The sequence below is a fragment of the Melanotaenia boesemani genome, chromosome 12 (assembly GCF_017639745.1).
Source record: "Melanotaenia boesemani isolate fMelBoe1 chromosome 12, fMelBoe1.pri, whole genome shotgun sequence".
In the NCBI taxonomy this organism is placed as follows: Eukaryota; Metazoa; Chordata; class Actinopteri; order Atheriniformes; family Melanotaeniidae; genus Melanotaenia; species Melanotaenia boesemani.
Window position 1 is genome coordinate 1,181,064 of NC_055693.1, and position 27,877 is coordinate 1,208,940.

Sequence of the window (27,877 nt, forward strand, 5' to 3'; positions counted from 1 at the left end):
GAACTGTGAGGCCTTTCACAATGATGGTCATGCTGGGTGAGGAAGAGAAAAATGCCTACGCTTCGATGGTTTAACTGTAAATGTGCAGTAGAAATTATGGGCAGGAATGAGAAGTTACCCTAGAGTGTGGAGACTCTGAGGGTAGTTCTGATTTTATCAAATTTCCAAACCATTAAATATGAAAAATTTATTTTTTATGAGCTTTTTTGAAGTTTGGAAGAAGTTTCTATGTAAACGTTTGCCTGAGTTATGAGGCAAAGTGGGCGTTATTCCTTTCTTTTTAGTAGAAGCCGATAAATGTCTTTGGGAGAAATTTCACAGTTTTTGCTGTTTTTGTAAAAACTGTGTGATGACTCGCTTTCAAAAGTCATAGCACATTTCTCCTGATCAAACTGTATGTTTTGATGTATTTTTCGTTTGGCTTTTCTCGAAACACAGCCATGAATGGAAGAAGCAGAATTTGTTGGATTTACATGTCAGATATTGGCATTGGTACCCATATATTTATAGTTAGCTAATGATCAATCATCAAGTGATGTTTAACTCCAACAGAGATCATCAAAGACTGGATAGTGAGACCACTGAAGGACCAGCATGTGAAGCCAAAGGCTGCTGCCACATTTAAATGTGAGCTCTTCAAGGAAACTCCCAACTGGAAGTGGTTGAAGGGAGAGAATGAGATCACACCATCTGACAAGGTGGAGATCAAGAAGGAGGGAAAAGAGCTGACTCTGACCATCAAGAACTGTCAGCCGGACGATGTGGCGGAGTACGCCATGGAGGTGGAAGGACGCATCTACACCGCCAAGCTAACGCTAGGAGGTTTATCCGTTTACCTGCTTTTTCCTCATTTTAACTACCGTCCTTCAGTTTAAACAGGTTCGTTCTAACCGGGTTAAAATTTTGAGCGCTGATGTTTTCAGAGCGGGAGGCTGAGATCCTGAGACCCCTAACCAGCACGGAGGTGGTCGAGAAGGACGATGCTGCGTTTGAGACGGAGATTTCTGAGGATGATGTTCCAGGGGAATGGAAACTCAAAGGAGAGGTTCTGACCAGATCCCCGGTATGAGCTACAGAACCTCCATTAAAGTTTAACAAAGAGTTCTGTTTAAAAAGAAAGTCCTGATCCAGCCTCGTGTCTTTATATGTCCAGTTAAACAGGAAACTGTTCATTTACTGACACGTCTTTAATCATAAATATAAAGTCAGTGTCTTAAAATGAATTTTTGGTCTGAGCAGCTCTATCCTTCATCGTCTTAGAGAAGCTTACCATCATTCCTTTGAGTTGTCTTCAGGAATAGTTCTCCAGACTTCCTGAAGGACTTTCCAAAGCTCTTCTTTGGAAAGAGGGACCAAATGATGGGTCTTTGTGACAAAGAGCCTGAAGATTCCTTTATGAACTTAGCTAATTTGTCTGTTATGTGCAGACACAACTCTGGTTCATCTCTTGAGTTAGGAGCCTTTTTTCCTGTCTGAAGTAATCACAGGTCAGAGTTTAGTGGCAGAAGAAAGAAAAAACACATTCAATTCATATTAACCTTAACACGATACTATTAGCCACTATATTAGTATTAACTGGATCATTTTAGCAGCTATTTTAGCCTAAATAAGCTAGCTTTATGAATATGTCATTAGCTGCAGTGTTAGCCTAAACAAGATCAATCTGTTGTTCCTATTTTAGCATAAAAACATAACTACTGTTAGTTTCATCTAAATGTGACAATGCTAGTCTAAACATATTAGCCTGACATATATTACCGTAGCTGCTATTTTAGACAAAGCAAGATGCTTGTAGCTGCTGTTAATGTTAGCATAAATATGGTGTGTTGTTTGCCAAAACACAGCAATTTTAACAGTTAAATGAGTCTAATAACAAAGCATTACTTTAAAGAAGCTAATGTTTGTTGCTATGTTAGCATGAACATGTAAATGTCAGCTAATGCATTAGCCTACACATTATCAGCTGCTGGATTAGCTTTACCAATTATTTTAGCTGCAATGTTAGCATAAACAAGATACCATGAGCTGCTATGTTAGCATTAGCAACTAATTTAAAGGAGAGTTAAAACAAAAACAAAGTGACATCAGTCACTATGTTTGTCCGCAGAAGATAACTTTAACCTCAACAAGATAACGTTAGCCACTATGTTAGCATAGCAGGCTTTTTTTAGTTTAAATGGTAAATGGACTGTACTTATATAGCACTTTTCCAGTCATGTTGACTAATCAAAGCGCTTTACACTGCATGTCACATTCACCCAATCACACACACAATCATACCCCGAAAGACACATTGGGACGCAAAGTGGGGTTCAGTGTCTTGCCCAAGGACACTTCAGCATGGAGTCAGGGGAAGCCTGAAATCGATCCACCGACTTTCCGGTTGGTGGACGACTTCTGTTCCACCCAGCTAAACTCTGACCTTTGAATGATTCATAGGTCAGAGTTAAGCTCCTCTGAAACTGGTCCGGTACCAGGACTGGAGCTGTTCCGCTACCAGAACTGGAGCTGGTCCGGTACACGGACTGGAGCTGGTCCGGTACACGGACTGAACTGGAAATGGAGCAAAACGCAGAAAAAGCTTCAGAAAGCTGGAGAACTAATGATCAAGACCACTTTAGAACAAAGTGAGAGATGAAGACATGAGGACTGGATCAGGACAGTATTATATGTTATTATATAATACTCACCACTATAATGTATTCGTCACGTTCAGACGTGTGACATCCAGATGGAGGGGGCAATTCGTAGGCTCATGCTGAAAAGCTGCCGGCTGGATCAGGCTGGAGAAGTGTCCTACCAGGCTCTGAACGCCGTAACAACTGCAATGCTGACTGTCAAAGGTAAGCATCGCTCTTGGTGTCCGTCACTGGAGTCTCCTTCCAGGATATCAGCTGTTAGAATAAAGGTCTAAGGTCTGTGTCTGGTTGAATAAAGCCATAAGGCCGCGAGGGCGGACCTTAGATCTTTACCGAACCGATCGATGATTCTTGTCTGCTCTTGGTGCCACTTCATGAAGCCCAACAAGGCGAGAAAGAATGATGGCGGCTGCTTCCACTGTGTTTGTGTATCTGTTTGTCCGTTATGGAGTGTCTGTTCGTTGGTCTGTCTCGTAACATTTCCTGATGCGAGTGGATGAATTTATCAGTTCCAGCAGCTCCGTCATCCATCGCCTTACTTCCAGCAACAAGAGAGAATGAAAATATGACAAAGGTTTGATAGAATAGCAGAGGAAGGACGACGAGTCCTGGAACTGAAACACTCATCAAGACAAAAGAAGAAGTTCCTTCAGCACCAGGGGTCCTTGAACATTTTCCTCCCAAGCTGGTGTCTCCAGCAGGCCGGCGTGGGTCCACATGAACCTGCCTCTCTGTTTGTTGTTGTTGTTCACTGTTGTCTTGTTTTTGTGCTGTCCCTGTGTCATCCTCCACACCAGAGCTGGAAATGGACTTTGTTGTCCCGCTGAAGGATGTTTGTGTGCCGGAAAAGAAACAGGCCAAGTTTGAATGCACCATCAACAAGGACGTGGCTAAGGTCATGTGGTACAAAGGTGTTGACATCATCACAGCAGACCAGAAGTATGACATCATCGACGATGGAAAGAAGCACATGCTGGTCATTAACGGCTGTGAGTTTGATGATGAGGATGACTATACGATGGAGGTTGTGGGTAAAACCTCGACGGCAAGGCTGACGGTGGAGGGTAAGTGCTGGAGCGGCTGTCGGGACGCGGCGGCAGAACTTTGGTGTTTTCTCTGCAGGCTGACTGACGGCCATGTCTCACCTGTAGGTATCAGGCTCAGGTTTATCTCTCCTCTGAAGGACCAAACTGTAAAGGAAGGTAAAACGGCTCATTTCGAGCTGGAACTGTCTCATGAGAACATCTCCGTCACCTGGTACAAGAACGACATTAAAATCCACCCGAGCAGAACCGTCCTGTTCCACATGGACGGGAAGAAACACCTGATGGAGATAAAGGAGGTGACTCTAGATGATACCTGTCAGATTAAGGCTGAGGCCAGAGGAGTTCCCTCCATGGCCAACCTGACAGTCATAGGTAAACGGACAACATTCACCATCCTTTATCCCCGTCGCCTCAGTCTGTCCATGTTTGTCCATGTCCAGAGTGACCTGGTGGTGTTTGTCTTGGTAGTGTATTTGTTGTGTTGTATGTTGCGTGTTGTATGTTGAGAATCACCAGCATGTTCACGTTCCAGAGGGAGATCCGTACTTCACGGTGAAGCTGCAGGACTTCTCCGCAGTGGAGAAAGAAGATGTGGTTCTAGATTGTGAGCTCAGCAAAGACGTAGACGTGATGTGGTACCACGACGAGGCTGAGGTCAAGGCTTCGAAGATGGTGTCCATCAAAGCGGAGGGCAAACGCAGAACCCTCGTCATCAAGAAAGCGGGAGACAAAGACAGAGGACAGTATGTTTGTGACTGTGGGACAGACAAGACGACGGCGGCGCTTCATATCGAAGGTAAAGACTGGGTTTTTTTCACCTCCACCCATCTGGACGCTCCTGCACCGCCTCCTAACTCCACCCCCCCAAAAGTTCTCTGTGTGGTCTCTGTCTCCGTCAGTGGCAGGAAGACGCTACATCTGTCCTGTAGTGGTCTTCCTCCAAAACTGTGTCTGTTTCCTGTAACAAACCTTCTGGTGGTCCCATTTAGACCCAAATGGATGACCTTCTAACCGCTGTGTGGTTGGTGGTCCTACCAGAGGTGGTCTTCCATCTCAGTGTCTGAGGTTTCTGTGATGTTTGTGTCTGTGGATTCTCCGTAACTCCGCACCTCCATCTGTCTGAGTGTTTGTTGGTTTTATTTGAAGCTTTAAACTCTGAACAAGAACTCTGCTCCTTCTCCTGAACGTCAGCCCGCCACATCAAGGTGGTCCGTCCCATGTACGGCATCGAGGTGTTCCACGGAGAAACGGCTCGGTTCGAGGTCGAGCTGAGCGAGGACGACATCCACGGCCAGTGGAAGCTGAACGGAGAAGTCCTCAGTCCATCCGCCGTACGTCCCCTTCAAATGTCTCGCATCTGGTTCAGTCCACTTTCATCTGGACGTCTCGGGTGAAGGTTTGAAGACGTCTGGCAGATAAAAGTGAACTGAGCCAAACTTTGACCTGGTCTGAGTGATTTTGGTGAAATGCTGAAGTTTGTCGACCATCTGCAGGACGTTGAGATCGTGGAGGACGGCACCAAACACACGCTGGTGTTTTACAACTGCAAAGTGCCTCAGACGGGCGAGCTGGTGTTCACGGCTGCTAACGCCAGGTGTTCAGCTAACCTGAGAGTGAAGGGTGAGCGTTCACCTCCTCCTCTACCTCATTGAGGTTTCACACGCTTTGGTTTCTATGGAAACAAAAGCTGGAGCCCCTGTTTTTATCCACAGAAATGTAATAGTTATTTACAGCTTCTTTAGATAAATGCTATTACATTGAGATGTCCTTTTGGACTTCTGGGCTGTCTTGTCTGCTCCGTCATGTCCCCCGAGCGCTGGATGTTAACTGTGTCTGTCTGAACCAACAGAGATCCCAGTCGCGTTCATTACGCCGCTGGCTGATGTGCACGTGTACGAAAAGGACACGGCAAAGTTTGAGCTGGAAATTTCCAGAGAGCCTAAAAGTTTCCGTTGGCTGAAAGGAACTCAGGAGTTATCAAACGACGAGAGGTTTGAGCTCCAAGTGGAGGGAAAACGACACATTCTGGTTATAAAATCTGCCAGATACGAAGACGAAGCCAAATATATGTTTGAGGCTGAAGACAAGAGGACCTCTGGGAAGTTGATTATTAAAGGTAAAGAGGGTTGTGTGCTCCGTGGAGGGTCGGAGTGTTTCTCTAAAGCCTCTAACCCTTAAAACTCCACAAGCCAGTTTCTGCTGTATTTGTTCTTTTTACTCTAACCAGTGTGTAGCAGCTTTTAATCCCAGTATAAACCAGTGTGTAGCAGCTTTTAATCCCAGTATAAACCAGTCTGTAGCAGCTTTTAATCCCAGTATAAACCAGTCTGTAGCAGCTTTTAATCCCAGTTTAAACCAGTCTGTAACAGCTTTTAATCCCAGTATAAACCAGTCTGTAACAGTTTTTAATCCCAGTATAAACCAGTGTGTAACAGCCTTTAATCCCAGTATAAACCAGTCTGTAGCAGCTTTTAATCCCAGTATAAACCAGTGTGTAGCATCTTTTAATCCCAGTATAAACCAGTGTGTAGCATCTTTTAATCCCAGTATAAACCAGTGTGTAGCATCTTTTAATCCCAGTATAAACCAGTGTGTAGCATCTTTTAATCCCAGTATAAACCAGTGTGTAGCATCTTTTAATCCCAGTATAAACCAGTGTGTAACAGCTTTTAATCCCAGTATAAACCAGTGTGTAACAGCTTTTAATCCCAGTATAAACCAGTCTGTAGCAGCTTTTAATCCCAGTATAAACCAGTCTGTAACAGCTTTTAATCCCAGTATAAACCAGTGTGTAACAGCTTTTAATCCCAGTATAAACCAGTGTGTAACAGCTTTTAATCCCAGTATAAACCAGTCTGTAGCAGCTTTTAATCCCAGTATAAACCAGTGTGTAGCAGCTTTTAATCCCAGTATAAACCAGTCTGTAGAAGCTTTTAATCCCAGTATAAACCAGTCTGTAGCAGCTTTTAATCCCAGTATAAACCAGTCTGTAGAAGCTTTTAATCCCAGTATAAACCAGTCTGTAGAAGCTTTTAATCCCAGTATAAACCAGTCTGTAGAAGCTTTTAATCCCAGTATAAACCAGTCTGTAGAAGCTTTTAATCCCAGTATAAACCAGTCTGTAACAGCTTTTAATCCCAGTATAAACCAGTCTGTAGCAGCTTTTAATCCCAGTATAAACCAGTCTGTAGCAGCTTTTAATCCCAGTATAAACCAGTCTGTAGAAGCTTTTAATCCCAGTATAAACCAGTCTGTAGCAGCTTTTAATCCCAGTATAAACCAGTCTGTAGCAGCTTTTAATCCCAGTATAAACCAGTGTGTAGCAGCTTTTAATCCCAGTATAAACCAGTCTGTAGCAGCTTTTAATCCCAGTATAAACCAGTGTGTAGCATCTTTTAATCCCAGTATAAACCAGTGTGTAACAGCTTTTAATCCCAGTATAAACCAGTCTGTAGCAGCTTTTAATCCCAGTATAAACCAGTCTGTAGCAGCTTTTAATCCCAGTATAAACCAGTGTGTAGCATCTTTTAATCCCAGTATAAACCAGTGTGTAGCATCTTTTAATCCCAGTATAACCAGTGTGTAGCATCTTTTAATCCCAGTATAAACCAGTGTGTAGCATCTTTTAATCCCAGTATAAACCAGTGTGTAGCATCTTTTAATCCCAGTATAAACCAGTCTGTAACAGCTTTTAATCCCAGTATAAACCAGTCTGTAACAGCTTTTAATCCCAGTATAAACCAGTCTGTAACAGCTTTTAATCCCAGTATAAACCAGTCTGTAACAGCTTTTAATCCCAGTATAAACCAGTGTGTAGAAGCTAAAGGGTAGCTATCCATCACAGTTTACCCCACAGAGCTACACACCACCGTTCCTGAGACACTGATAGTAGAAGAGATGGACCTCGGGGAGATCTGGAGGAGTTTTAAGGGTTAAATCTTGCAGGCAGTTAGAGGAAAATCTTCTTGATCCTGCTTCTCTTTTGGAAATGTTGCTACCGGCTTTAAGGAAACATTCCCTGCAAACATAATCAGTTCTGGTTTTACTTCTGTATGAATGTAATTTCTTGTCAGGTATTCGCCTTGAATTTATCAAGCCGATCAAAGATGTGACCGTAAAGGAACGTGAAACTGCAGAGTTCAGCGTGGAACTCTCTCATGAGAAAATTCCAGTAGTCTGGTACAAAAATGACATCCGGCTGCACCCCAGCAAGGTGGTGCACATGTTGGACGGGGGAAAGGTCCACACACTGGCCTTCAAGGAGGTCACACTCGATGACACCTCCATGATCAAAGTGGAGGCCATGGGAAAGACGTCAGAGGCCATGCTCACGGTTCTCGGTTAGTATTGTCCTCCAGAAGGACGTCCACCCCTGTGTCCCATTCACTTGTCTTCTGTGTATCAGGAAATCCCAGTGTAGACCAGTTCCTGCTGAATGTGACGGGTGTGTGCTTGCAGAGGGCGACCTGTACTTCACAGTCAGACTCCAGAACTATGCCGCTGTTGAGAAGGACCAGGTGGTTCTGTCCTGCGAGCTGAGCAAGGCCTCCGCCGAGGTCAAATGGTTCAAAGACGGGAACGAAATCTTTCCCTCCAAGAACGTTCTCGTCCAGTCGGAAGGAAAGAAGCGAACGCTGGTCATCAAGAAGGCGGCAAAGAGGGACATGGGAGTGTACGCCTGCGACTGCGGCACCGACAAAACCACCGCAGACCTGAACATTGAAGGTAAATCCAGCAGATTTCCGGCTCCTTCTCCAGACCTCGTCAGGATTGCAGGCCCCGCCCACTTTCAGCCTCTCAAACCCCGCCTCTGGCTGGACTCTTCCTCTTTCTCCACCCTCCATCTCTCTGTTTATCATCCATCATTGTTAGGTCATCAGTGTCTGTGTTTGAGTCGCTCTGAATGAGACTCGTGTCTTCACCTGTGTCCTTCTGTGTCTCCACGTATCTTCATGTCCACCGTCTGTCATCCTCAGACACATCCGTCTCTTCTTCTGTCCACAGCTGAACCTGTCAGCCATGTTTTGGCGTCTTCTAACGTTTGTTTGACATTCCACAGAGCGCGACATTAAGTTCGTCCGCCCGCTGTACAGCGTGGAGGTCACAGAGACCGAGACGGCCACGTTTGAGACGGAGATTTCTGCAGACGACCTGCACGCCACCTGGAAACTGCAGGGAGAGACGCTGCACCCGTCTGCTGTAAGAGGAAACGCCTCCAGTCTCCTTCAGGATCTTTTTCTGGTTTTCTGCTCCGTGTTTCTCTGGACATGTCTGGTATCAGCTCCGTGTCTCCTGTCTCTGGATGACGACTGAACTCTGGATGTTTGTTGTCAGGATGTGGAGATCAAGGAGGAAGGAGCTCGCCACATCTTGATCCTCTTCAACTGCAGGATGGCCATGGCTGGAAGCATCGACTTCTCAGCGGCAAACGCCAAATCCACGGCTCAGCTCAGGGTCAAAGGTGACACCATCAATCACAGAAGTTTCGTTTCTGATCACAGTTTCATCCCAGGAACTAACAGAAACCAGCATCTCTTCATCCTGATTGGTTGCTGTCACTTCCCAATAATCTCTGATTGGTTGCTGTCACACCCTGATAATCGCTTCATCCTGATTGGTCGGTGTCACATCTCGATAATCTGCTCACAAAAACTCACATGATCATTTAATCCATTTTCCACTAAATCAATCTCAGGGTCACGTGGGGGGGCGGAGCCTATCCCAGGGCGATTAAAGAAGCAGCTGGTTAGCTCAGTTGGCAGAGCGTCACTGGGAGACCATGGTTCAAGTCCAGAAGGGGACGAATATTTACATCTTCTAGTTGGGTCCTTAGACAAGACCCTTAATGCTACTGTCCAACTTCTATAGGTCGCTTTGGATAAAAGCGTCAGCTAAATGACTGTAATGTGATGTAAGCACTAATTAACCTAACATGCATGTTAGTGGAGGACGTCGGAGAAAAGCCCCGCCTCTCCTGGTTTTACTTTCAATGAATCTGATGATGGTAGAAGGTGGTCATGGTTTTCTCTCAGCTCCTCTGTAATGAATCCTCATCTTCCTGACCGTGGTACGTTCTGATGTCTGAATCTGGTTTAACGTCTTAATCAGAGATTTTTTAAGGTGTAATAACCAGAACCGGCCACGTTAAGTTCATTAACACCTTCATTTTATCTGGTGTTCAGTTCAGTGTGTTTATTACTGGCTCTGGATGGACAGGGTGGAGGGATGGACTGGGTGGAGGGATAGACAAGGTGGAGGGATGGACTGGGTGGAGGGATAGACAAGGTGGAGGGATGGACTGGGTGGAGGGATGGACTGGGTGGAGGGATGGGAGGGGGTGGAGGGATGGGAGGGGGTGGAGGGATGGACTGGGTGGAGGGATGGGAGGGGGTGGAGGGATGGACTGGGTGGCGGGATGGGAGGGGGTGGAGGGATGGACTGGGTGGAGGGATGGGAGGGGGTGGGTTTAAAGGTTTTCAGGATGGATTGATCCTTTTGTTTCGGGCTAAATTAAAATAAATTGAATTAAAAATAAAAGTTGGGTTTAAAGCTGTCGAGCTGCTTCCCTCCTAAAAACACGTGATGAGGAAACTGCTGGAAACGGATAAAAACTATAATCTCAGGATTTATCTGCTGGGGTTTAAATCCAGCTTTTAACGACTTTTTAAAACTTAAAACCTAAAATTAAATATGAATTTGTATGAAGAGTTTTGGGCCTTTATGCTTTCCGTAGTAACTATGAAACGAGATTACATGTCTGATGAGTGGAGTTTAAAAAACTGTTAACATGTGATTAAATAACTCTTGGTATTAACAATTAAAAGCATTAACTAGATTAATCCTGAAGGTTTCAGCCTGGTTTTACAACATTAACGTGTCACATTAAATCTTCTACCTGCTGCTGTATGAAGAGAAAACTGCAGATTATTGGCTTCAAGTTTTGTTTGTGTATCAGAAGGTTTAATGTTTAGTGGAAGTTGGTATGAGGGTTCTGGTCTTTCTAACCGAAGCTGTTCCTGATCCGTGTGGCTGGTTTAGTCCAGGTTTGGCTCTCCAGCCCTCCTTCCTGTTCAGGTTCAGGACTAGAGGCTGGTTGTGGCTGCAGTTGAAGATGGTGTCCGACGGTGAGCCGTCTCCTGGATAAACGCTGTCTGTCCGGGGCTTTAACTGTGGCTTTGATTCAGGCCTGCAGCCATGCTCGGCTCGACTCTCAGCAGAACCCGGAGAAAACGCTCTTACCTAAACTCCGGACACATTCTGCTTTTCCGGGGAATTAGGAGGCCTTTGATTGACAGGAGCAGATTCCTGCCCTGCTGGTTTTGGCAGACGTGGGCAGTCGGCCAATCAGACCCTTCAGTTATTTTAGAATCTGCATGCCTTATCCAGAGCAGGTCCTCAGTGATTGGCAGAGGGGGGCCGTGACCCCGGGTCTGACTGGTTTCTGCCGGCCGCGTTGGTCTCACAGCAGGTCGTATGTTAATGAGCACGACTCCAATGCCGAGTCGCAGGGCGGCGGGCCTCAGTCTTCCTCAGGGCTTCAGCAGCCTCAACCACACCATGAGGACTGACCACTGAGGACCTGACCACTCTCTTTGGGGATTCGTTGGGATCTATTGACCCTTTTTCTGGGGGGGGACTAACGATATCTTCTCCCCAATCCAAAGCCCGAGAGATCAGCCTGATGAGGCCTCTGAAGGATGTCACCGTCACCGCGGGGGAGACCGCCACCTTCGAGTGCGAGCTGTCATACGAAGACATCCCTGTTGAGTGGTTCCTGGGGGGCACTATGCTGGGACCAAGCGACAGAGTAAGTCCAAACACACCTGACAGAGCAGGGGTCCACTTCCTGAAACACAACACCTCTCACATTCAGGTCCACCCATCGGTCCAGGCCTGGTCCTGGTTCTGGTCCAGGCCTTTGTTTCCCAGTCCCGTTGGTTCAGTGTTGAGTTTTCTCTTCATATAAGGTCCTGCTGCATGAGGTTCAGGATTCCAGCCGAGCATTCGATCCTGGTTTGAAGCTTTGTGCCCCGCCAGCGTTTCTCTGTGGTTATTTTTAACGGCTGCCGGGCCGAGCTCGTCGGCAGGTGGCAACAGGAGTTCTTCAGCTTCAGAACCACAGGAAGTGTCCGAAATGCTTCGCTCGTCTTGTTTTTAGGGTGAAATCAGTCGGTCCGGCCCTGAAACCGATCCAAACACAACGCAGTATTAAGAGTTTGATTATATCAGACGACCTGGGAACCTCTGAGGAAACCTGACCTCTGGTGTTGTGTAAGTCTGATTTACTGCATGTTAGAGTCAACACGGGTCACGTTTCACACGTTTCATCACATTTCAGAAGAAAACTTTTAGCATTTCTCTGCTGCACGTTTCCAAACAGGTTTTTATTTCACTTAAAACAATGAATCATAAAACTTTCACAAAACCAGAGATGAAAATAAAAGATTTAAGTTTCAAGCTACAACATGGAAGATAAATGTCAGCTGATGGCAGGCGGAAGCTAACGGGACGTTAAAACTGCTTCCTTTCTCATTGTTGGTGGAAACTGTCCATCTTTTTCCTGCAGCCTGGCTGGACAAAGGCTCGGTTTCTTTAGCATCCCACCACTGAGTTCTGGTTAAAAACACGGGAACGTTTCCATTGATCAGCTGATCCTGATGCATTTTCCAGACAGCAGAGATGATTTTAAAGTGAAGAATCTGAGCCCTGTGCTGCTGCTTCGTCCAGATGATGAAGATCTTCTTTACTTTCCCTCGGTGGACGACGTGTGGTGCTCTGACAGGCAGGAGATGTGCTGGAAACTCATCTGTGGGGGTCAGAGGGCTTCCAGTTTAAATTTGGGAGGAAAGCAGCTGTCTGTTTCAGCTGTCAGGGCTCAGCTGACAGGAAAGTGTCCAGCAGAGCATCGTTTCAGCGTATAGACGGTGTTCAGGCCTGATGTGGTGCATGCAGGAAACACCGACCCAAACAGTCTCTCACTGAGCCTGGAAAACCTTACAGGCAGTACCCAGGGCAGGATTCTAAGGCTGAACGTCGCTGTTTGCAGCAACTTTAATGTCCTCATATCATCTGGAGAGATGACTTGGTAGACAACAACCAGGGAACACACATACAACTTCCTGTTTCAGCTCAACCTGGTAGGCTGTGCAGATAGATAGATGGATGGATGGATGGATGGATGGATGGATAGATGGATAGATAGATAGATAGATAGATAGATAGATAGATAGATAGATAGATAGATAGATAGATAGATAGATAGATAGATAGATAGAACAATGGAAAGATGGATTGATAGATAACAAGTTATATGTATAAAAAGATGAACAGAAAGATGTAATTATTATGAATAATTATTGAACCCAAACTGGGACATAAGGGTTTAACCTGTCAGGCATCACTCAGGGAAAATCTGTAAATCAGACTCACAAAGCGGCTAAAGTCCCAACACACTAACTGACACTTGAACTCATCATATTTTAGTCAGGTGAGTTGCATCAAGGCGTTAAACCTGTCAGACGAAGCGGAGGGTGAGAAACCCTGGTCTGACCAGCTCTGTTGCTGCTACAGGTGGTGTTGAAGGTAGACGGTACAGTCCACAGCGCAACGGTGAGAAACGTCCACATGAGCGAAGCCGGTCAAGTCAAACTCACCGCCAAGAACTTCCAGACCGAGGCCAACCTCATTGTCAAAGGTGAGATGGACTGATCGGTTCTGCTGGGTTTACTTAGACCGGGTCAGAACATCATTTTTAGAGTCTCTTCTGTAGCTGAGTGTGATGCAGGATCATTAACAGAATCTAAACATGAAACCGATGTCCTGTGTGTGAACAGAACCAGCGGTGGAGTTCACGAAGCCCCTGGAGGACCAAACGGTGGAGGAGGAATCCACCGCCACCCTCGAGTGTGAAGTTTCCAGAGAGAACGCAGAGGTGCAGTGGTTGAAAGACGGACAGGAGATCCGCAAGAGCAAGAAGTACGAGATTATTACCGATGGCCGCAAGAGAACTCTGCTCATCCATGAGTGCACTCTGGACGACTCGAAGACGTACACGTGCGACGCCAAAGACTTCAAAACGTCCTGCTTCCTCAACGTTGAACGTGAGTACAGCTGAGACGAGATAACCGTGACTCTGGGTGGATCCTGAACCTCGTTCTGTCTGTCGACAGCTCCGAAGGTCGAGTTCTCGAAGCCGCTCCGTGATGTCGAGGTCAAAGAAAAGGAAACTGCCAGGTTTGAATGTGAAGTCTCAAGAGAGGACGTGAAAGTAAGCCCACGTTTTGTTCTTTTTTCATTTAGAGGCCTTTCCCCCTCTCCAGCCTCTTTGAGACCTTCTTTTCCTCTTTGCCTCACAGGTCCGCTGGTTCAAGGATGGAAATGAAATCAGAAAGGGGAAGAAATATGAAATTCTCGCCCAAGGTCGCCAACACATCCTCCTCATCCACAAGTCTGGCTTTGATGACGAGGCTGAATACGAATGTGACGCTAAGACCTCCAAATCCTCTGGCATGCTCACTGTCGTTGGTAAGAATATAACCGAGATTAACTCAGTCTGCTTCCTTCAATCCGTAAAGGATGGGCGTTCCTGGAGCTCCACGTTTGGTTTGCCTCTCTTGTTTTGGACTAAGGCCACAGAGACGAATTTAGATGTATCTGCTTAAGTTTTTCAGTTTGGATGCTTCGTCCTTTGTTTCATGTCCGTGTTTAACAATCCAAACGCTTCTTTCCTGAACCACAGACACAATAGTTTAGAGCCAGGATAGGACGCAAGATTCATAACGTGTATTCTCCATTTAAGTGTGGATTAATTCAACAAGTCAGAAAACAAACTTTACCATTAAAAAAAAAAAGAACTTTACAAATCATAAAGTTAGCTTTACAAATGAGAAAAGAAACTTTACAGATCATAAAATAAACTTAACATATCAGGAAATAAACTTTACAAATCAGAAAATTACATAAACGTTACAATGAAAAAGATTAAGTAAACTTTATTACAAGTCAGAAAAAAACTTTACAATTAAAAAATAAACTTTACCAGTCAGACAATTATGTCAATTTTACAAGTCATAAAATAATATAAACTTTACAAATCAGAAAATTAACTTTACAAATCAGAAAATTAACTTTACAAATCAGAAAATTAACTTTAAAAATCAGAAAATTAACTTTACAAATCAGAAAATTAACTTTACAAATCAGAAAATTAACTTTAAAAATCAGAAAATTAACTTTACAAATCAGAAAATTAACTTTACAAATCAGAAAATTAACTTTAAAAATCAGAAAATTAACTTTACAAATCAGAAAATGAACTTTAAAAATCAGAAAATTAACTTTACAAGTCAGACAACAATATAAACTTTACTAATCAGAATATAAAGCAAACTTTACAAAACTTAATAAATCAGAAAATAATCAGTCAAATTTTATTTGTGCAGCCCTTTACAATAACTAGAACGTACTCAAACTGCTTCACAACAGAGTCATAAAAACATGCATAAAACATAAACAACACGTAGAAACAGTGGAAAGTGTTGCAGGGTAAATACACCTGAAAAACGACCGTCCTCGTCCCACTGACGGATAATTAAAATCTCAGACAGGAGGGTCATTGACGGCATTAAAAGCAAACGTACTCGATAAAATCTGGACGTAGAGTTCTGTACAAGCTGGAGACGTAAAACTGAAGACTGACTGAAGCCAACGTGAAAAAGGCCTTAACTGCCCAGTCTTAAACTTATGAAGGCTTCACCTGGGTCAGAAAATAAAAATATATTTTACAAGAAAACACAAGTCAGAAAATATTTGTTAGTTGAGCAGAACATTCGTCCCACATTTTTCCAGAACCAGATTTCTTGAATCCCTCACCAGCCACAGAGAAAGGAGCCTAAGATTCTCTGCACACAAGCAAACGTTCGATTGTTTGGAAAAGCTCCGATATGACGTCACAGCTCCCTAAACAGAGTCGCCGCATGGAAACTCAGTTTTAATTTTGGAGGTAAAAAAAGTTTCTGCTATCAGCTGATTCTGCTAAAGGTTCAGAAATGTTCATTTGTTCATAAACCAACTTACGTTTAGGGAGCTGTGAAGTTTTACACACCAGAATCTCTGAGCAGTATTAACCACAGAGATCCATCAGATCTCCCGTTTCTCTGTCTGCAGAGGAGGAGACCAGGTTCACCAAGAACCTGTCCAACGTGGAGGGGACGGAGACAGACAGCGTCAGGCTGATCTGCGAGGTCTCCAAACCGAGTGCTGACGTGACCTGGTACAAAGGAGACGAGGAGCTGCCGGAGGGCGGCCGCTACGAGCAAATTGTGGATGGTAAGAGGAGGATCCTCCTCATCCAGGACCTGAAGATGACTGATGCCGGGGAGTACACCTGCAGGCTGAGTCCCACCAATAAAACCTCCGGAAGCCTCAAGATTAACGGTACGGATCCCATCTGTCCCGATGATGATGATGAAACCCTGCATCATCATCATCATCATGTTTATATTCTGTATAAAATGTGATGAAACTGTTGGATCAGAACGTCAAACCTTCTCTCTGCTGCAGAACTGGCTGCTGAGTTCATCTCCAGACCTCAGAACCAGGAGGTGGTGGAGGGCCAGAAGGCCGAGTTCACCTGCTCCGTTTCCAAGGAAACCTTCGACGTCAGATGGATGAAAGACGACAGGGAGCTGGAGGCGGGAGACAAGTACCAGATGGTGAGTGATGGGAAGAGGCGAACGTTGGTCATCAAGGACTGTGATCCCAAAGACGAGGGCGGATATGTGGTCAGGATCGGAGCGACCAGAGCCAGCGCAGACCTCACCGTGCTCGGTAAGCTCCGCCCACTGATGGCCGCAGCCGTGATAAAGCTGTGCTTTTAGATGTGTAAACTCATCAATGTCTGCTGCTTCCTGCAGAGAAACTGAAGATCATTACGCCTCTGAAGGACACAGAGGGTAAAGAAGGTCAAGAGGTGGTCCTGAACTGTGAGGTGAACATAGACGGAGCCAAGGCCAAGTGGCTGAAGAACGAAGAGACGCTGTTCGAGAGCAGCAAGTACGTGATGGTCCAGAGAGACAACGTCTTCTCCCTGAGGATCAGAGATGCTCAGAAAGGAGATGAAGCCACCTACAGCATCACTCTGACCAATCAGAGAGGAGAACATGCCAAGAGCTCCTGCAACTTCACTGTCAAAGGTGGGTGGATCAATAATCAGCCTTGAGTCAATCAGCTGAGCAGAAATCGGTCTTTAATCTGATATAACTCTGTGTCCCTCAGAGGAGAGTCTGAGGATCGTAGTTCCTCTGGAGGACATCGACACTCAGGAGAAGAAGACCATCAGCTTCTCCTGCAAGGTCAACAGACCCAACGCCACCCTGAAGTGGATGAAGGCGGGTCAGGAGATCACCTTCAGCAAACGCGTCGCCTACAGAGTCGACAAAGACAAGCACACACTGACCATAAAAGACTGCACGCTGGCCGACGAGGGCGAGTACACCGCCGTGGCCGGAGACAACAAGTCCACCGCCGAGCTGATCATCAGCGAGGCGCCCACTGACTTTGCAGCACAGCTGAAGGACCAGACCATCACCGAGTTCGAAGATGCAGAGTTCACCTGCCAGCTGACCAAAGAAAAGGCTGAAGTAAAGTGGTACAGGAACGGGAGGGAGATCAGAGAAGGACCCAGGTACGTCACCGTGGTTTGAGTAACCTGTTGGTACCTAGATGTTAAAGGTGGAATCGGTTTCCATTGATACAGCATGTTTGACTTTTGATGTTGTGGAAATGTTGACTGACGTCAGCCTGAACCCGTAAAAACTCAGTTTCTTTTGGTTTCTTTTACCAGGTACTCGTTTACTAGAGATGGAAAGAGCTGCACGCTGCGTATCAAAGAGTGCAGACCTGATGACGAGTGTGAATACGCCTGCGGTGTGGACGAAAAGCGGTCCAGAGCCAGGCTCTTCGTTGAAGGTACGTATCATTTGTTCAACCAGGATCCTGTTCTGTTCCTCCTCAGACCGACCCCACTGCTGACTGCCTGTCTGTCCTGCAGAGACGCCGGTGGAGATCGTACGACCGCCGCAGGATGTGTTCGAACCTCCGGGCTCGGACGTCGTGTTCGAGGTGGAGCTCAACAAGGACCGGGTGGAGGTGAAATGGCTCAGAAACAACATGACGGTCGTCCAGGGAGACAAATACCAGATGATGAGCGAAGGGAAACTTCATCGGCTGCAGGTCTGTGAGATCAGACCACGAGACCAGGGAGAGTACAGAGTCATCGCCAAAGACAAAGACGCCAAGGCCAAGCTGGAGCTGGCAGGTGAGAAACCGTCCGTCGTTTCCCTGGAAACTTCACAAAGATCTGAACTTCCTGTTTTTATACAGCAAACTTTAGTCTGTTTGGTCTGAAATTATCCCGGAATCGGTTTTTGTTTGTGGGTTAAAATGTGGCTCTTCATTTCCCTGCAGGTCTCTATGAAACCTGACAGACAAAACTGAGGGCAGTCTGTCCAAAATTTTTAAACTGGTTTAAACAGTTTTTTTTTGTCTGACCATGTCTCTTCTCTCCTTCGTCATCCTCCAGCTGCTCCTCAGATGAAGACCACAGACCAGAGCTACGTCACAGATGCAGGGAAGCCCATCGTCATGGGCGTCCCCTACAGTGCCTACCCGAAGGCCGAGGCCGGCTGGCTGTACAACAACCTGAGTCTGCCCAAAGACAACATCCACACTTTAGCCGATCGCACAGAGTACCGCTTGAAAGACCCCAAGAAGTCCGATGAGGGCCGATACAGGATCACTATCAAGAACAAACACGGTGAAGGAGAAGCCTTCATCAGCCTGGACGTCATCGGTGAGCTTCCTGTTGTTACATTGACGATTGGTTGACGTCAGCTAACCTTGTCTGATTTATTGATCTTAAACCTCATGAATATTTTTTCCAGATGTGCCGGGACCTGTGAAGAACCTGCAGGTGGTCGACACAGCCGACGGTGAGGTCAGCCTGGCGTGGGACGAGCCCGAGAGTGATGGTGGCAGCAAGGTGATCGCCTACGTGGTGGAGAGACGCGACGTGAAAAGGAAGACCTGGACTCTGGCCACCGATCACGCAGAGAGCCCTGAATATACGGTGACCGGGCTGCAGAAGGACTCCTTCTACCTGTTCAGGGTCTGTGCCCGAAACCGGGTCGGCAGTGGACCCCTTTTGGAAACTGACAAAGCTGTGCAAGCCAAGAACAAGTTTGGTAAGATTTTCTCTGAAACGAGACATCTGATCGAAACTTTACTTCGGGAAGGAACTTAAATCAACAGAACTTTACATTCATAACTGAAACTTACTGATAAACAGACTTCTAGATGATGGTCCCAAACAGAAGTGGTCCCAGAGTAGGGTTAGGGTTAGGGTTACCACCACCATGTTCTGTAGATTCTGTTATGTTTGATCCTCTCAGTTATAGATCCGTCTTCCTTTCAGATGTTCCTGATGCCCCTCTGAACGTCATTGTGGGAAACGTCACCAAGTTTGGCTGTACCGTCTCCTGGGAGCCCCCCGTGTCTAACGGAGGTTCCCCCATCACCTCTTACATCATCGAGCTACGTGACAGGACGTCGGTGAAGTGGACACCCGTCCAGGTGACCAAAGCCGACGAGCTGAGTGCCATCGTCAATGACGTCATCGAGAACAAAGAGTACATCTTCAGAGTCAAAGCTGAGAACAAAGCCGGCGTAGGGAAGCCCAGCGCCGCCTCGCAGCCTGTCAAGATCATGGATCCGATCGGTGAGTGGTGCCACTGTCAAGCACATTTCATCCGGTCGGAGAAGTTTATGATGTTAACGTCAATCATGTTCATGTTTCAGAGCGTCCCAGTCCCCCCCTGAACTTCACCTATCACGACCAGAACAAGAACTCTGTGCAGCTCAGCTGGGAGACTCCTCTGAAGAACGGCGGCAGCATGATCACCGGATACATCATCGAGCGCTGCGAGGACGGCACTGACAAGTGGCTGCGCTGCAACGCCCGCCTCTGTCAGGACCTCTTCTACAAGGTGAGGATCCTTCTCAGAACAGATCCAGTCCGTTTCCGTCTCTTTGTTTTGCTCAAAGCTCCAATGTTTTCTTCTTCTGTAGGTTTCTGGTCTAAAGTATGGAACCAAATACAACTACAGGGTGTTTGCTGAAAACGCTGCTGGAGTCTCCGACCCGTCCAACACCATCGGACCTCTGCTGGCCGATGACCCACATGGTGAGACGCTGAGACCAGTTTCTCCACGTGACTGGACTGAGTCTGTTTTGGTTCTCATGGTGTCTGTTTCCTCTACAGTCGGCCCAACCTTTGACCAGAGCGCTTTCAAAGACGGACTTGAGGTGATTGTCCCGCAACCTCTCACCATCAGAGTCCCCATCGCTGGATACCCGACCCCTGTCGCCAAGTGGACCTTTGGAGAGAAGGAGCTGACCACAACAGACGAGCGGGTCTCAATGACAACCAAGTCCACCTTCACAGAGCTGGTGGTCACGCCGAGTGTCCGCCCCGACAAAGGGACCTACACCCTGCAGTTGGAAAACGACGTCACCTCAGTTTCTGGAGACATTGACGTCAACGTCATCGGTACAGAACTAAAGACCCTGAAAAATCTCTCATGTTATTTTCAGCTTAAGCATTAATTTCATCATGTTTTTGTTTGCGTCTGCAGCTGCACCGAGTGCTCCAAAAGACTTCAAGGTTCTGGAGGTGACCCGACAGCATGTACACCTGAGCTGGGAGGCTCCAGAACACGATGGAGGAAGTCCTCTGACCGGCTATCAGGTGGAGAAACGGGACGTGTCCCGCAAGACCTGGGTCAAGGTACAGCATCAGCATCTGCATCCCAGAGTCTGTCAGGAAGACTGTAGCTTGATGATTTTGATGATGAAGGTGTCAAACTGTGTCTCAGGTGGTCACAGGGATCCTGGATCTGGAGTTCACCGTCACTGATGTGGTTGAAGGGAAGGAGTACCTCTTCAGAGTCACTGCCTGCAACAAGTGTGGACCAGGAGAGCCGGCATACATCGATGAACCCGTCAACGTTTCTTCTCCAGCCAGTGAGTCGAAGCCGCTGTAAAAGACTACGACCACTCAGATGTCACTATTTCACTGTTAGCTCACCTCCCGTCCAATCACAGTGGAGTTGTAATAGTCATTACTGTGTGTTCGTCCATACATTGAATTCGTAGTCAGACATCCTGTTTTCAGTTTGAGTCTAAACAAACTTCTAACCGCTGTCCACCCACAGCCGTCCCGGACCCCCCAGAGAACCTGAAGTGGAGAGACAAGTCCGCCAGCGGCATCTTCCTGACCTGGGAGCCGCCCAAGTACGATGGCGGCACCGGCATCCGAGGCTACAATGTGGAACGTTGCCAGAGAGGAACGGATAAGTGGGAGCCCTGTGGAGACATGGTGCCGGAGCTAAAGTGTCAGGTGACTGGTCTGGTCGAAGGCCAGTGGTACGCCTACAGAGTCCGAGCTCTGAACCGACTCGGAGCCAGCCGGCCCTGCAAGGCCACCGACGAGATCCAGGCCGTTGATCCCAAAGGTACTCGTGATGACAGGACTTTCCCAAACTGATTACTGATTTTAACCTCCAGAGTTAAAAAACTAAACTGTCCTCATCCTTGTTGTTCCCACAGAGCCTCCAGAGATCCAGCTGGATGCCAAGCTGTTGGCCGGTCTGACCGCCAACGCCGGCAGCAAGATTGAACTTCCTGCTGAGGTGAAAGGTAAGCCAGAGCCCCGTGTGAAGTGGACTAAAGCCGACCTGGTCCTCAAACCCGACGACAGGGTGTCCATTGACACCAAGCCAGGACACTCCACTGTCACCATCACAAAGACCAAGAGAGACGACAGCTCCACCTACATCATTGAGGCCACCAACAGCAGCGGGCGTGCCACTGCCACCGTGGACGTCAACATCCTAGGTAAGACCGGAGAACGTCAGAGGAAACGCTGACTCTGGGGTTCTGCTGGATTAAATGTTAAATATGTTCCTTAAACCAGATAAACCTGGTCCTCCTGCTGCCTTTGACATCTCTGAGATCACCAACGAAACCTGCTTCCTGGCCTGGAATCCTCCACGTGATGACGGCGGTTCCAGGGTCACCAACTACATCGTGGAGCGCCGAGCCGTTGACAGCGAGATCTGGCACCGGCTGTCCTCCACCGTCAAACAGACCACATACAAAGCCATGAGTCTGATCAGGTTCAAAGAGTACATCTTCAGAGTGTTTGCCGAGAACCAGTTCGGTGTTGGTCCGCCGGCCGAACACGCTCCCATCATCGCCAGATACCCCTTCGGTAGGCTGCCCAACCATCAGGCTGTTGGTTAAAGGAACAGTTTGACTTCCTGGAAACAGAATGAAACCTGACTTTGGCTGTTTTTTCCCCAGACACTCCTGGAGCTCCCTACAAGCTGGAAGGTTCAGACATCGCCAAGGACTCTCTGACTCTGACCTGGTACGAGCCAGAAGAGGACGGAGGAAGTCCCATCACAGGATACTGGGTGGAGCGATACGAGCCCGACCACGACAGGTGGATACGCTGCAACAAGCTGCCCATCAAAGACACCAACTACAGGTGCGTCCAGAAACGGTCAAATCTCCTAAACTGTACTTACACAGATATAAGCCTCATGTTCACAAGCTGAATCCCTTCATAGGCCACGCCCATTTCCACCTAAAAAAGTTTTCAGTGATACAGAAAATCAAACTGTGATTTCGTTAACCCCTTCTAGGGCTTTAGTCTGATCTACGTACAACTTTGGCTTACAGAGCCACACTAATAGACCAAAAACCGTTGATGTTTAAAGTTTCCTTCAACTAATAAAATATAAAATGGGTTGGTAAAAAGTATGAATCTGAGTCTGGTAAACCTGATTACACATGTCCGCATGAGGGTCTGGACAGAATATGGGAAATATTAAAAGCAGGATCTAAAAACTGATTCAAATTTTGCGATTTCGTCATAATTAAGCAAATTCCGTCTTACAAACTTTGGAAGAAAAAAACACTGAAAATCAACCACTTCCAGAAATGAGGCTTTTCTCTAATGAGCCTTTAACACTTCCTTCACTCTGATTTATGTAGCGTAGATAAATCTACATTGATCACGGAGCTTGCTGAAAGCTGGCAGCTTCTAGAAATCCATTCAAGGTTAAAATGAGTGAGTGCATGATGACACAGCATTTCTTTCTATTTCTTTCTAAAATTCATGATACTAAATAATTTTCAATTCAGCAAATATCAATCTGAGTCTCACCAAAAAATAAAATAAAAACAGACTAAACACAATTCCTATCTTCGTCTGTGAATATTCTTATTATTTTTAGGCAAACCTTGTATTCTCTATGAATATTTTACATTTTCAATGTGTGGTATTGACCAAGTAGGTAAATAAAGGCCAGTATTGTTGATACTTGTTAGATTTACGCCTTAATGCAAAGAGATTAATCTATGGAATTAATGGATTAATTTTCTGCTGCATCTACAACTAAGTTATTACTCATACCATAAAAATCTGAATCTTTTCTGAATATTTTATTGTATTGTCTCAGCGAGAGAAGCTGATTTTGGGTGTGTAGCTGCTTTGTCACAGCAGTGAACCCAATCCACCAAAAACCCCTTTTACCTCCTTATTTCTGAAGATTCTGACTGTTTTCAAGCCTCACATTAAAGTATTGATACCAACATTGGTATCGATATGATCGATATTTATATATCTATGTGCACTACTCAGGAAAAGTATGTTTTGGTTTGTAATAGTTACTGGTTCTCTGAATGATGCCAAATCAGATGATTAGAAGTGGTTATTTCTTAGCAGTTTCTAAAACCTGTTATTGCTAACTCTGGCTTTTGACTAACCTACATACAGCTTTGGCTTTGAGACGAAAAGAGACGAAATAATGAACTTGAGTGGAATTTTAATTGTTTTGCTTCATAAAAAACGTGAAAGTGTTCGTTCAAACGTACATCCAATGCGTATTAGTACATATATCAGCGTCGGTGAAAGATATGAAGATATTTATCATCCTGATTGGACACGAGTTTCCACGTTTATTACAACTGAACAAAGTGGGCGTGGCTTATAATAGTAAAACTTTTGAGAAATAGCTGAAAAAAACCTGTCTGGCCGTTAGTTTCTGGCCTGCTATTGTCATTGCCAGTCTGTTGCTTTTGGAATGACGGGTGCCTGAAGCAGCATTGGTCGGGGACGGTGAGTAGTGGTGCTGCAGGGTCTTGGACCCTGTTTATAACTGTTTACAGTCCTAGTTAGTGTTGTTGTTTTTCCCTGCAGAGTCAAAGGACTTCCCACCAGAAAGAAGTACAAGTTCCGAGTCCTCGCTGAGAATCTGGCTGGAACTGGAAAACCCAGCAAAGAGACAGATCCGATCCTCGTCAAAGATCCCATCGGTACAGAGTGTTTCCCCTCTCATCTCAGCTGTGTTTCAGAACCTTTCAGCAAGTTAAAACCATCATGGTTGCTCTTTTTCCAGATCCTCCATGGCCTCCGGGTAAGCCTTCGGTGAAGGATGTAGCAAAGACCTCCTGCTTCCTGATGTGGACCAAACCCGAGCATGACGGTGGAGCAAAGATTGACAGCTACGTCATTGAGATGCTGAAGAGCGGGACCATGGACTGGATCCGCGTGGCGGAGAACATCAACCTTCTGGAGTATTTCCTGAAGGGCCTGATGGAGAAGCAGGAGTACTCGTTCAGGATCCGAGCCGTGAACGTGGCCGGCGAGAGCGAACCCAGCGAGCCCAGCGACCCGGTGCTCTGCAAGGAGAGACTAAGTAAGGAGGACTTATCCTGAGTCAGAGCACACACAAAGAGTTTAGACTTGGTCCGACATGTTGAAACAGAACCAGTGTTGGTCTTCTTGTCCAAGGTTTATGTATCAGGAAAAGATAAAAATTTGAAAGTTTGGCTTCAGTGTGGTAAATGAGTACATATACGACATGAAGCAATGATCATGAGTAAAAGTTAACATGATGGAGAACCGTCTGCTCTGTCCTCCTCAGATCCTCCGTCAGCTCCGCGCTGGTTGGATGTCATCAACATCAGCAGGAACAGCGCCGAGCTGAAGTGGACGGCTCCTGAGCGTGACGGAGGATCCAAGATCACCAACTACGTGGTGGAGAAGCGCGACGTCAGGCGTAAAGGTTGGCAGGCCGTGGACACCACTGTCAAGGAGCTCAAGTACACCGTGTCACCGCTCAACGAAGGATCGCTCTACGTGTTCCGTGTTGCCGCTGAGAACGCCGTGGGCTTGGGACCGTTCTGCGAGATGGAGGACTCGGTGCTAGCCAAGGACACCTTCAGTAAGCTGGAGAACAGATACAAGTTGTTTTAGTCAGGGGCAGAACGGAAACCCCACTTGATGATGATGATGATGATGTTTTGTTGCAGCTACGCCCGGACCACCATACGCCCTGGAAGTCAACGCCGTGACCAAAAGATATGTGGACCTGCAGTGGGAGGCACCAAAGAACGATGGCGGCAGACCGATCCTCAGGTTTGTCTTAAAACAACAAATTCTCCTCCTTTAATGGCTGATCCAGACCAATCTGGTCTCCAGTGGGCCTGACCAGTAAAATAACGATGTAATAACCAGTAAAATAACGATGTAATAACCAGTAAAATAACGACGTAATAACCAGTAAAATAATGACGTAATTACCAGTAAAATAACGATGTAATAACCAGTAAAATAACGACGTAATAACCAGTAAAATAACGACGTAATTACCAGTAAAATAACGACGTAATTACCAGTAAAATAACGACGTAATAACCAGTAAAATAACAACGTAATTACCAGTAAAATAACGATGTAATAACCAGTAAAATAACGATGTAATAACCAGTAAAATAACGACGTAATAACCAGTAAAATAATGACGTAATTACCAGTAAAATAACGACGTAATTACCAGTAAAATAACGACGTAATAACCAGTAAAATAACAACGTAATAACCAGTAAAATAACGATGTAATAACCAGTAAAATAACGATGTAATAACCAGTAAAATAACGACGTAATAACCATTAAAATAACAACTTAATTACCAGTAAAATCACGACGTAATAACCAGTAAAATAACGACGTAATAACCAGTAAAATAACGACGTAATTACCAGTAAAATAACGACGTAATTACCAGTAAAATAACAACGTAATTACCAGTAAAATAACGACGTAATTACCAGTAAAATAACGACGTAATAACCAGTAAAATAACGACGTAATAACCAGTAAAATAATGATGTAATAACCAGTAAAATAACGACGTAATTACCAGTAAAATAACGACGTAATAACCAGTAAAATAACGACGTAATAACCAGTAAAATAACCACGTCATAACCAGTAAAATAACCACGTAATAACCAGTAAAATAACGACGTAATAACCAGTAAAATAACGACGTAATAACCAGTAAAATAACAAAGTAATTACCAGTAAAATAACCACGTAATAACCAGTAAAATAACAACGTAATAACCAGTAAAATAACGACGTAATAACCAGTAAAATAATGACGTAATTACTAGTAAAATAACGACTTAATAACCAGTAAAATAATAACATAATAACTTGTCATTACACTGTTATTTTGATTATTTATTTTATTTACATGTTTTTTTTTATGACGACGTCTGTATTAATTTTTTTTATAATGCATATTTTTTCCTACATTTTAAGAAAAATTACTTTATTAAATATTTGTTGCTTTTATTCAAATATTCAAGGTAATTTGTCTTCTGTTATTTTTATATTTACCACATTCATCCTCCGGACCAAATTGCAGCCTCTGGAGGGCCGGTTTTGGCCCCTGAGCCGTAAGTTGGACACCCCTGTAGATGAAAAGATTTCCTCTCCTTCCTGCAGGTATTCCATTGAGAAGAAGGAAAAACTTGGAACGCGTTGGGTGAAATGTGGAAAAACTTCGGGTCCCGACTGTAAGTACCGAGTAACGGACGTCATTGAGGGAACAGAAGTCCAGTTCCAGGTTTGTGCCGAGAACGAGGCCGGCATTGGACACCCCAGCGAACCCACCGAGATCGTCACCATCGAGGATCCAACAGGTTTGTCCAGTAACCCTTTGTAGACCGTCCCAGACTCAGAACACAACCTGAATGTAGCGTCCAGAGCCTGAAGCGTCTCTCCGTCCCCCTCCAGGTGTCCCGTCTCCACCCATCGAGCTGCACGTGACCGGAGCCAGTCGGGAATTCCTGTCCATCGCCTGGAAACCTCCGCAGCAGGACGGCGGCTCCCCCATCCGAGGATACCACATAGAGATGTGCGAGGCCGGAACGGAGAAGTGGATGCGGGTCAACTCTCGTCCAGTGAAGGAGCTGAAGTACCGCGTGGAGGAGGGCTTGGTCCCCGAGAAGGAGTACATCCTGAGAGTGAGGGCCATCAACGCGGTCGGAGTCAGCGAGCCCTCCGACATCTCCGAGAACGTCTTCGCCAACGACTCAGACTGTAAGGCGGTGGACAGGCCCGTCTTTGTCCTCGGGAAGCTGCGTCTCCGGTGCAGAGCTCAGATTTTTCCTCTTTGTGGTTCCAGGTAACCCAACACTGGAGTTCCAGACTCTGGACCTGGTCGTCGTGGAGACAGAGAAGCTTCACATCCCGGTTCCGTTCAGGGCCGTCCCCTCACCCAAAATCACCTGGCACAAAGACGGCAAGGAGCTGAAGGCCGACGAGCGCGTCGGGTTCAGGTCAGGAAACGGGTCTGAAACAGAACCCGTCTGCTCGGGGGTCGTGTTTGCAGTGGCTGATGGGATTGTTTTTCCCAACAGGAAGGAGTATACGTCCTGTCACCTGGAGATTGACAGCAGTGTTCATCCCGATGCTGGAGTGTACAAAGTCACTCTGGAGAACAAGCTGGGAAGCGCCAGCGCCACCATCAACGTCAAAGTCATCGGTAACCAATCACAGGCCTCCGCTTCAGACTCCTCGTCCTCACTGATGGCTCCCTAACAGCTGTGTCCTCCTTCCGCAGGTCTTCCTGGTCCATGTAAAGAGATCATAGCCTCTGAGATCACAAAGAGCTCCTGTAAGGTGTCCTGGGATCCTCCAGACTACGATGGCGGCAGCCCGATCCTTCACTACGTCCTACAGGTCTGAGACGTCAGCACGGTTTTATGTCCA

General features: G+C 46.0%; 1 protein-coding gene across 1 annotated transcript in view; it reads left to right on the forward strand.

Moving 5' to 3' along the window:
• ttn.2 (titin, tandem duplicate 2) overlaps positions 1 to 27,877 on the forward strand; it is a 253,726-nt gene that overhangs the window by 126,053 nt on the left and 99,796 nt on the right. Inside the window, 45 exon segments of the mRNA XM_042002074.1 lie at positions 553 to 822; positions 924 to 1,063; positions 2,717 to 2,843; positions 3,437 to 3,703; positions 3,791 to 4,057; positions 4,218 to 4,481; positions 4,877 to 5,016; positions 5,179 to 5,305; positions 5,535 to 5,801; positions 7,759 to 8,025; positions 8,144 to 8,410; positions 8,745 to 8,938; positions 9,020 to 9,146; positions 11,350 to 11,492; positions 13,256 to 13,379; positions 13,519 to 13,785; positions 13,855 to 13,952; positions 14,041 to 14,209; positions 15,851 to 16,120; positions 16,247 to 16,513; positions 16,600 to 16,878; positions 16,961 to 17,369; positions 17,529 to 17,653; positions 17,736 to 18,002; positions 18,267 to 18,536; positions 18,628 to 18,927; positions 19,158 to 19,460; positions 19,541 to 19,728; positions 19,811 to 19,925; positions 20,004 to 20,291; positions 20,377 to 20,528; positions 20,617 to 20,764; positions 20,956 to 21,255; positions 21,350 to 21,637; positions 21,717 to 22,013; positions 22,106 to 22,292; positions 24,009 to 24,124; positions 24,208 to 24,507; positions 24,736 to 25,035; positions 25,124 to 25,229; positions 26,609 to 26,805; positions 26,900 to 27,205; positions 27,291 to 27,444; positions 27,526 to 27,650; positions 27,729 to 27,847. Of these exon segments, the coding sequence (XP_041858008.1) occupies positions 553 to 822; positions 924 to 1,063; positions 2,717 to 2,843; positions 3,437 to 3,703; positions 3,791 to 4,057; positions 4,218 to 4,481; positions 4,877 to 5,016; positions 5,179 to 5,305; positions 5,535 to 5,801; positions 7,759 to 8,025; positions 8,144 to 8,410; positions 8,745 to 8,938; positions 9,020 to 9,146; positions 11,350 to 11,492; positions 13,256 to 13,379; positions 13,519 to 13,785; positions 13,855 to 13,952; positions 14,041 to 14,209; positions 15,851 to 16,120; positions 16,247 to 16,513; positions 16,600 to 16,878; positions 16,961 to 17,369; positions 17,529 to 17,653; positions 17,736 to 18,002; positions 18,267 to 18,536; positions 18,628 to 18,927; positions 19,158 to 19,460; positions 19,541 to 19,728; positions 19,811 to 19,925; positions 20,004 to 20,291; positions 20,377 to 20,528; positions 20,617 to 20,764; positions 20,956 to 21,255; positions 21,350 to 21,637; positions 21,717 to 22,013; positions 22,106 to 22,292; positions 24,009 to 24,124; positions 24,208 to 24,507; positions 24,736 to 25,035; positions 25,124 to 25,229; positions 26,609 to 26,805; positions 26,900 to 27,205; positions 27,291 to 27,444; positions 27,526 to 27,650; positions 27,729 to 27,847 (9,701 nt within the window).